At 32.3% G+C, this 10,775-nt stretch overlaps 1 protein-coding gene across 2 annotated transcripts in view; it reads left to right on the top strand.

Annotated features, from left to right (window-relative positions):
- Positions 1-7,601, top strand: part of LOC118199074 (phosphorylated adapter RNA export protein-like) — a 43,801-nt gene extending 36,200 nt beyond the window's left edge. For both annotated transcript variants that reach the window (XM_085825516.1, XM_035370864.2), the window contains one exon: positions 5,601-7,601. In XM_085825516.1, coding sequence (XP_085681642.1) covers positions 5,601-5,815 — 215 coding nt within the window. In that variant the 3' untranslated portion in view covers positions 5,816-7,601. The remainder of the gene's footprint in view (positions 1-5,600) is intronic.
- Positions 7,602-10,775: the final 3,174 nt, after the last annotated feature.

Genomic DNA, 10,775 nt, shown 5'->3' on the forward strand with positions numbered 1-10,775 from the left:
CTGAAAGGAAATTTTGATGCGTCTTCTGGCTGGTTGACTCGTTTTAAGCAGCGACATGGAATTCGAGAAATTGGACTTCATGGGGAGAAACTTAGTGGTGACCAACAAGCAGTCGACGATTTCCACCATCAATTTGAAAAATTTGTTTTAAAAGAAGAGCTATCTTTTGAACAAATTTACAATACCGACGAATTGGGACTTTTTTGGAAATGCCTTCCCTCTCGCACTTTAGCATTTGAAAGTGAAAGTAAAGCGGCGGGTCATAAAAGCAGCAAAGGAAAGGATCGCTATCATGTCTTGCAGTAATGCTACCAGTGGACTTGGACTTGTTGTTATTGGAAAGTCAAAAAAACCGAGATCTTTCAAAGGCACAAGGATAGAAAATTTGCCCGTTGATTACTTTAACCAAAAAAAAGGTACGATGAACTGAAACATTTTTCAAGAATGGTTCAAAAAAATCTTTGTTCTTCAAGTGTGCAAACATCTTAAATCGAAAAACCTGCCTGGAAAATCTGTGCTATTGATCGACAACGCACCTTCTCATCCAGCAACAAGCATGCTAAAGTCTTCTGATGGACAAATTTTTGCAAAGTTTCTCCCCCCAAACGTTACTGCGCGAATCCAACCCATGGACCAAGGAGTCATTGCAAAAATGAAGAGAACATACTGAGCCAAGCTGCTAATGACCAAAATTGAAGAAGATTATGATCTGAAAGAGTTTTGGAAACACTACACAATCTTGGACAGCATCTACGATATTGCATCTGCATGGGACTCAGTGAAACCGTCAACCCTCATAAAATCATGGAGAAAACTCATGCCTAATATTGAAGCCAACAACAACCTAACCCCTTTAAGTTATGAAGAAGAGAATGAAGATGCAGACACGCCTACAGCAACTCTTACCAATATAGTGAGAACGTTGATGCTGAAAACATTAATGAGTGGTTGGAGTGTGACGTCAACGAACTTGGCTTCAAATGCTTGATGATGAAATTGTGAAGAAAACAAGGGGAGAGACCGAGAATGAAGGTGAAGAAGAGCCCACTATGCAGATGCGGAAGACTCACGAAGTGGCTTTACAACAAGTCGACGGACTGCTGAGCCATTTGGAAGAACAAGATGACGCAGAGTTGGCTAGAAACTTATGCTACGAAAAATGCAATCTCGGATCAAGAGAAAATGCTTCCAAAGCAAGAAGCAAACACAAATGACTGATTTCTTCAAAAAGGTGTAGTTTTACAGTTATGCTTTTGTAATTACATAATACATTACAGTATTAAAATGGTACATATGTATTAATTTTCCTGTGTCTCCTTGACGCCTCTCGTAAGTACAAAGCACTTTTCTGTTTTCATTAACAAAATGCATTTTAGGTTAGTTTTGAGTGATATACTAAAATATTTAGCGTTAGTTAAACATTTCCTGCTGTTTATTTTACGTTTTATTGTACATGAAATGATTTTTCAAAGTTGGAATGACTGCTTTCTCTTTTGCTACACCTGTTTTTAGCTTTTTTCGGATTATCCACAATTTTTGTTATCCGCGGCTGCCACGCCATCCAATTCTGCGGATAATCGGGAGTGTACTGTATTTGGGAAATGAAAGAAATTAATATATTTTTCATATCTTAAATAATTTTTATTGTACAATGTACTTTATGACGTTACTTATGACCTCTTGCCAGCATGATGGTAATTTGTATGTACAGGGGTGGCCAAACTTCATAACAGTAACAGGGTTCGTAGCGGTCCTTACAAGTGCTTATAAGTCCTTATATTTGAAAATAAAATATAAAGGCCCTTATAGGTGCTTACTTTTTCTTTAAAGCCCTTATTTTTTTGTTTTTAGTGCTTATTTTTTGCTTTTAGTGCTTTTTTTTAATCCTTTGTTTTTAATGAACGCGCATTTTTTCCCCCGTACCAAAGCCAAAACTAAATAAACAACTTTTTTTCCTTATATGCAGCGTCAGATGGTGAATCATACTCCCGAAAATTGCTTTTCCCCCCTTCCTCTGCATTAATGTAACCTATGGTGCGCGCGAGAGTACAGACAGGTGCACGTCTGTTTCGCAAAGAATTGCGAAAACGTAGAAAATTCCGGTACATTCGGTATTCTTTTCGTCCCACCCAAATACTACACACGTTTGAATTTCTATCAAGATTTTAATAAATTTGCATTCTCGTTCCGCATGGTCAGTTCATATTCGTGTTTATTATGATTCTTACGCTTATATTATGAGCATATTTATGAATATTTATAATAATATAATTGCAGTAACTGCTGAAGTATAGATAAACTTCCAAAAATGGGTGTGTTTTTACACAGATTAGCTTTCTAAGGAATAATATTCGGAATGGCTTAAATAAAAGGAAAGTAATCGAATAGTCAAAATAATTTCATTTTCTTTGCCAATACATTATACAGTACGGAGGTTGGGAGTTTCTCCGCAAAATCTCTGGTATTGAAGCAGCAGACTTTTTTTTTTTTTTTTTTTTTTTTTTTTTTTTTTTTGTCACTGTCCAATCTGGATTGAATAGGACTAAAAGTTTTTGCGGTCTACCCAACCCAAGCGAATATTGATTCTATTCCGGAAATTTAATACAGTCTGTTGAAAATTAGAATCAGAAACACCCCAGATTAGTAAGTCTTCCTTTTCCTTTATTTAGTTCTTCTTTCTCCGAATACCGACAGGTGTTGATTCCAATTGCGTAATATCACATATGGAAGAATTACGCCGCACGTATTGCGCAATAACGTTTGCGATATTTTGCATTGATAATTAATTTTGATGTTCAGTCTGAGATTTGTTTATGAACACTTAAAAGAGTTTTACTGTGCTTTCTAAGCGGAATATTTCTCAGTTCTGTTGGTTTTTATATGATGCACATATCGAAATGTCAAAATCATTTATTTAGCCTAAATTTAAATCTAAAGAATGGCTGCAATCTCCCCCACTCCTCTTTTTCCAGTTACTATCCGGAAAATTCGGGAATTTCCGAGTATGCTGGTTAGTTAAGATTTTACTGTTAAAGGATGACTGAATGAAACAATTTCCCGTCTTCTTATTTCAGAAATGTGCCTCTTTTTTACTTAAATTACTTTGCTTGGGATATATGTTAAGGGAAAACTGTTATGCAATGAAAATTTAGAAAATGTTCAGAATTTTGATTTAAGTTAAATTATTTAAATATTAATATGAGTGCAAAAATAAATTGTATTTATTATTAGGTGCCAAACGAATACAATTAATATGGCTTATTATTATTTATTTTCTTTATTTTCAACTGAAATATCATCATTAAATTTTGTAATATAGTTTAGTTCTGCATAGTTTTTTTTTCCTCTCATTGTAAACTAATTCTGTAAATTGAACTGTCATTTAAAATTAAAAAAAAAAAAGTTAATTGTTTTCCATTGTTGAGGTAATGCTCATTCTCTTAATAAATATTGCATTGCTCATATTTTAAATTACAAGTCTAATTTTTCTTTTAAGGTTATGCAGTTGTATATAATGTAATTAGACAGGTGCTTGTTTTTTCCTTAAAATGTGCTTGAAAAGTGCTTATAGGTGCTTATTTTTTTAACTAAAATGTGGCTATGAACCCTGAGTAAGAAAATTCTACTACATATTTAGGATGTAGAAAGTTTTGAGAGCCGCTAGTAGATTTTTCTAAAAGCCACAGTTACATATTTACATTTTTTTTTTTTTTTTTTTTTTTTTTTTTTAATAGGAAACACATGTAAAAGAAGCATTTAAAGTAAATTCTGCATTTTCCTTCCTCCCTTTTCTTATTTCCTTTTTTCCCCCTGTTGTTGTTGTAATTAATTGTTGTTACATAAAAATAAGAATTTTTATATTTCTCCTGCTCTGTAATCGGAAAAGTTTATACCTGAGATTTTAAGATGCGACTGATTTGTTTTCCAGATAGAAACTAAGCATTCCTTCTGATTTCCATCCCAAATTTTTAAACTGTTGATAGGTTAGCAGAAATAAACTAAAATCAAAAGAATGGATCGTAATGGTCTTTATGAATATGAAAACATAATAGGGTTCTTCATCTGAGTGAAGAATAAAGCATTAGTTTGGAAAATAGGTCCAGTGATTTTTCTTAATTTTTAATTCATGTGTAGTTTTCTAGAAACAAGAAACCAGGTAAAATGGGACAGCATATGCTACAGAGAAATTGCTGTTCGAGAAAGGTTTGTTTGATTGCTTTTTTGTTTATTTGAATATGACCAAGCACACAAGGATAAGGAGAAGGATAGCTTTATGGAGAGAAATTGGCTTGTGCATATGCTATTTGAAAAAGCAAATTCTTTTAAAATAATCTGTCAAAATTTTCAGGATTTTGCACAAAAAATAGTTTAGTTTTTTTCCCATATAGTTATTCAACACACTGAGATCAAATTGGCACTAAACAACTGATTTAATTCTTTAGATGTGAACACAATTATCAGTTACATTTTATTTTTTAAGGATTTTATATCTGAATTTTAGATCCTACAAATCTTCAAGAAGATTTGAAATTTCAATCCTCGGATCATAACTTTTTTTCTTTTTATCATTCTAATTTCCAACTTTTAACCTAAGAAATTGCTGAATGTTTTACCTAGGAAAAATATGTAGGAATACTTTTTGTGTTGGTGATACTGAATGAGAGCTTTTCTTAAAAGCTCTCGTTCAGTATCACCAACTCTTTTGACATAGCTCTAATCCAGGCTAGTGACTTTTCTGGAGAAAATAGTCAATTGTCCTGTACAAATAATTTAACAAATCAATTCTAACAACTGGCTTTATAAATTAGATGGTGACATGCGTGTCTTTAGACAATAGATATGATGTAGATTTAGACAATAGATATGATTTAGGATGGTTAGGATTTCACATAATTGCAAAATCCTAAAATTTGTTTAAAATTGTTTTAGTATATTATAAGTTATCTCATGACTTGCAATAAAAAATTCCATGCTCTTCATCATGATTCATTGTTTTTGTGAGTCTTGACTAAGCTGCCTTTGCATGTTGAAATAATCTTCTCTCAGCTATGATCGACTTGTTAGCCACTCCGAGTATAGAATTTTTATTTTAAAAAAAATGATGTTAAATGCTAACAATCTTTTGTTTTGAGACAATATTTGGATGCACTTTGCTGATCAGACTTTGGTCTATCATTTCTATGTCAGATGCGAACAAATTGTTAACATTCAGCACTTTTTACAACAAATTCCTAGTCTTAGACTGTCAGCATTTAGATAACAGTGATAACTTGAAAGATGTATAATTATCATTGACTTCCATATTGACAAGCAAATAAAAATTAAGGGGGCGAAGCATGTTATTGTACATGTGGTACAAGTGCTGACTGGGTCACAAAAAAATTTGGGGGGGGGCAAGGTAATTGCTTAGTGTCAAATTTCATGCTAAATCTTGTTTGTAAATGTATCTTGTTTTATTAAAAAGGAAGATGCTATTTGAATATGCGTCATATAAAAAGGCTACAACATTTGGTTCAAAATACTGAGAATATTTAATTTGAGGTGTTGATCATCAATTAAAACAAATGCAGTACATAAAATATAAATTTTTACTTATTTAGGTGATAAAAATACTAAACAATTGGAGGAGTCTGGAGAAATGATGCTTGATGAACAAATGGATATGGATTCAAAAGACATGGAAGAAGAATCACTTTTAGAACAAAATGCCGTAGGCAATTCCATAGAAACAGATAAGCTTAGTTCTGCAATATTAGACAATCATGCTGTTAATCCAACAAAAGAAGATCTAGAAGATGGTGAAATACTAGACTGATGCATGAGCTACAATACATAAAAATGAAGAATGTTGTTCAGTTATGATGTTTTGAAATACACAGTTAAGATTAGCATTCTTTAAATTAAATAATTTCAGTGGGTTAATTGATATTTTTTTTTTTTTTTTTTTTTTTTTTCTGTGAAAATTACTATGTAGGTGTTTAAAATATGATAAAATATAAGGTATAGTCCATCTGTGCTTTGTGTAGAATTTGATTATGTTTAAAATTTAAGTGAATTATACAGAATCTTGAAAAGAAAATTAACTGTATTTTTATTCTATCAGAGAGTAAAATCATAACTTCAATTGTTCAAACTGTATGATAAGTTTGTTTAGAATTTTTTTATAAATTTTTTTATTTAAAAAGATCAATGTTTGTGAAAAACATTATTTTGCAATTCATTTCTATGTCATAAAAATCATTATACAGTCAAAAGTCTTTAATCATTCCGGACATCCATAATACGGACCTCAAAGCTGCATACTTTCTGCGCATGCGACAACGCATAATGTGTTGACGCTTGTGCATAATACCTTTACACATGCGCATATGCGTTTACGCTTGCGCATAATGCATGCATGTTTAATGTATAACAGACGGTATAAGCTAAGCTAAAATTATCTAATTATCTATTTCAGTTAATGTTCCAGATTGTGCTGTTCCTTAATCTTCTAATTGGATCTGGCTTATTATTTTTTGCAGACTGTTAGAGCAATTTTATAAAAGTAAAATTGAACTTTCAATTATGTCAAAAAGAATTTTCGATTCTGGAACTGCCAAAGGATCTACAAAACGAAAGCATGTTTCGATGTCGATCAAACAAAAAGTGGAATTGCTGCAAAAAATGGATAAAGGCATATCCTTTGTTTCTCTAACCATTCCGAAATCTGTTTATCAATTTCAGGCTGCTCTGCCGGGGGGGGGGGACGTTGCGGTCGCAATGAACTAGAAGTTGATCTGTCAGCACTATCCTTATCTTCAGGGAAGATGTTTTTATTTTATTCGGCTTATAATTCCTTACTAAATGTAGTATTTCATCTCGATGTACTCCGTCTTTGATATGATTTAAATCAAATTCCTCGGCATTATAAATATCATGAATACACATCAAATAGTTTTCTGGTTGCAATTTTCTAATTTCGACTATGTGTAACGTATGCTGTACGCATGCGCGCATTGAAAGAAATGTTTAATAAAGTAAACAAATAAATATTTAGCCCCCCCCTTTTTTTTTTTTTCTTTTAATTTATTTATTTATTTTGATACCCTTTAGATCATAATTGCTCCTTATTTCATAAATTACCGTTTCATATTTTTAATTTTATAATTTCTGCATGCCATCTTACCAGATTTAAACTGATGGTCTATAATCCGGAATCGCCGAAGTCTCGACGAGTCCGGATTTAAGACTTATGACTGTATTGCAATTCACTTTTATGTAATAATGAAATAGATAAAAAGTATGTGTTTGTGTGATTTTTATAAACTAAATTTTTATAGAGATTTAATGAGTAATTTCTTATGAAGTCAATTAAGGAATAATTAAGTTTCAAACTAATGCGTATAAAATACTGATCTCTTTGAAACTTTTCATGTTCACAGACATTTACAAACACATATAGAAGATAACTAACAAAGAATGAAAGTAATAATCAGTTCATTGTTTGCCAAAGCTTTGCAAAAGGTGCATTTCTTTCTGGCTACTTGCACAGCATGTAAAGATTTGTATTTGAAATCGTTGCATTACATTATCATAATAAAGGAGCCTATTATACTATACTATATATGGGAAGTTCTACACGTTATTCATTCCAAATTTTAGATTAAACAGACATACTTTGACTGAATCCTTTACTTCAATAGATATATTGAATACATCTATTACAGTAGTTTATGAACTTTTTTGAATACTTATTGCACTGTATGACATTTCAAAAATAAACAATACTAGAATTCCTACTGAATGGCGGTAATTCCCATATTTTACAGCATATAACACACACTTTTAATTAAGAAAATGAAATCATGATTTACGAGTGCACGTTATACACCAGATATAAAAATGATAGATTAAAAAATAAGGAAATGATGAACATACAAAAATTTTATTTCTACATGTATCAAAATGCTGTTACTGGTGGTTTGGAAAGTTCTGCAGTTCTTTGATGATAGATACGAATGAAGAATACAAAATCATAAGAAAATTTCATTGCATCACATAAACATTTTTGTCATCTCTCTAAAGTCAATGGGTTTATTCATAAAAATGTTATCGAAGTACTGTTTGACCGTCTCCAAACAAGTGAACTCCAGGCCATTCAGAGACTTCTAAAGTGACTTGAAGGCATGGAAACCCGAAAAGTTCTCAGCTATACAGAATTAAGTTTTGTCCGACATTCATCAATATGTAGGGCTGAGCACTGTCATGATGAAATACCTCAACCAATGATCAGCTAGCAGCTTTGCTTCAATTTCTGTTTTTAAAACTCATTTAGGAACAGTATTTTTGCAAATTAAGTATCTGATTTTGTGGCAATAATTCACAGTATACCATACCTTTGTTAAAAATGACAGAAAATAATCTATATTGACACGCTGGAACCATGTTTAAACAGATGCTTTTTGTAGATGACTATCTTCTTCATCAAAGTCTCTTATTGGTGTCCTCAGGATTGCTGTATCCAGTCATTCCAGATATATGTTGAGATACTGCAGCATGGCTTGGTAGTGATTTCAAATGCTTCTGTAGTTTTGAGACTGTTTTTATGCTGGGGTTCGGTAATGATTTGGGCCTTTCACCATACTGTTATTTAGATGCAGATATGCTATTTTCTTGGATGAACTGGTTGACCGAGAGCTTGGAGATATACTTTTTATGTTTGGCAATTCTTGATAATTTTTTGGATGTTAAGCTGATGTATTGAGTTACTGTGCTTATATCTTCATTGCGAAACTTCCGAATATAAGGCAAAAGGGAGTTTAGTTTTTTAAAAATTAATCAAAGTTCAAAACCTGTATGTAAACTGAAATGGGGAAAAAAAAATTATGTAATGTCCAAACATGTCTCCATGAGGATAAAATGGTTGGAATACAGTTACAGTTAAATCACTGTAAAGTAAAATGCCAGCAATGATCGTTTTAACTCTGGTAACCCTATCTGAAGCTAGCACATTCATTTGTTGTATATGATCTGTGTACCCTTTTTTCTTCCGGTCTAAAATGTTAGTGGGAACTGAAATTCATATGTGGCGAATTTCAAATTGTAGGGCATTTGCTGATTTTCTAACACTACGGCTGCTCAGCATTTCTTTGTAAATGAAAAATAAGTTTAAGCTGTGCACAAACTTAGCTTGTTTTGACTACAACACAACAAATTTGAATTATAAACAATTTCAAAAGTGAAACAAATCATTTATTTCCTTTAAAATTAATTTTTTTCATGAATTCAGGAAATTAAAAAGTGTGATATTTAGCGTGTATCTCTTGCGCCAGGTAATAGACAAATTGCAAGATTAGTTAATCTGTATATATGCTGACCCTATTTAGCTTTAGGAATAAAGAAGTCTCACCTTATAGAAATATATATCTATTGTGGCAACATCTGATCAGCAAATACAAATTTCAAAAAGTTTCCTTTTAATACCTTCCTTCTCACCTTTGCCTGTTGAAATGAGGAAACACCAAAAAGATTAAAAACAATCGATTTCTTATACCCCAAAAATGGCCCACCAGCAGCCGAGCAGTAAAGTCGCTGAACACTGGTAGTTCGGTCCGAGGTTCGAATCCCGCAAATGGGTTGGCTGCATGGGTGTTTTCGTGGTTTTCCCCATGTGTAACGTGTATACGAGCCAGTTTCCCTTAGGAAGTCCTCCACGAAGGCATCTCTCCCGTTAGGCAGATGCCCTTGAGGCTTTGCCGTAATTAAATAACGTAACCTAACCTTATACCCAGAAAAAAATTTTCTTTATTTTTTGTACCAAGTTATTTTTAATGTTGTTGGGAGATAGTTTGTTTATTTTAAACTTTTATTAGCCAAATACATATTTTGTAATGTTTAAGGTTTACACTACTATGTCACTTTACATCTACTCAGGTTTTTGTTCTGTAATAAAATATATTTTTGTAATATTGCGTACATTGTGAAGCGAGTCAGAAAGCGACTTGTATTCGAATGTTAGTATACACGGATCTGAGAGCGATTTTGAAATAACTGATTTGTATGAAAGTTCAGATAAACCTGACGATAAGGATGATGGAGCTCTACTGTTGCCTGGATGAGTATGGACTAAAATGGTATATAATTCCGTAGACTGTGCACTCTCTCGCTTTAAATTTTTGGGAACACCAAAAGTAAATATAAAGGTAACCAAAGGTAAATATAAATTCTGGTTTCTTACAATATTTTGTGAATGACGATTAGCAAGTATCATTTTGGAAAATAACAGATATGAAGAACAGTGCAAAGTTCTCCATGATTTCGACAATCCAGGAGTAGAAAACCTTAGATACCTGTCACAGAAGAAATTTTGACATTTTTAATCTTACAAAGTGTTGTACAGAACGAGATACTAAAATGTATTGAAACAAAAAAAAAAAAAAAATTCAATTTCAATACCTTTTTTCAGGATGCCTAGTAAATAGATTTTACGAGATAACAGATGTTTCTGCACTTTGTAGATAATGTAACTTTTGATACTGACACACATCCAAATCTCAAACTGTTAAATTGCTTAAGTTCACGCCGGGAAATAATGTTATGAATCTTACTTCACGGCACTAATGTTATATAGATTAACGTGAGAATTCAATCCAAAAAAAAATTCTTATCTGGTAAAGACGCCTGGCACCAATGTTAAATAGCTTTACTTCAAGGTACCATGTTATATCTGAAATTCCTCTATGTTAAGGTTAAATATGAAACTACTTGCCGTGAAAAGGTTTCTACTTTTAGGGAGG

The sequence above is a fragment of the Stegodyphus dumicola genome, chromosome 10 (genome assembly GCF_044657685.1).
Source record: "Stegodyphus dumicola isolate Sdum_Otavi_A_Nest chromosome 10, ASM4465768v1".
Taxonomy (NCBI): domain Eukaryota; kingdom Metazoa; phylum Arthropoda; class Arachnida; order Araneae; family Eresidae; genus Stegodyphus; species Stegodyphus dumicola.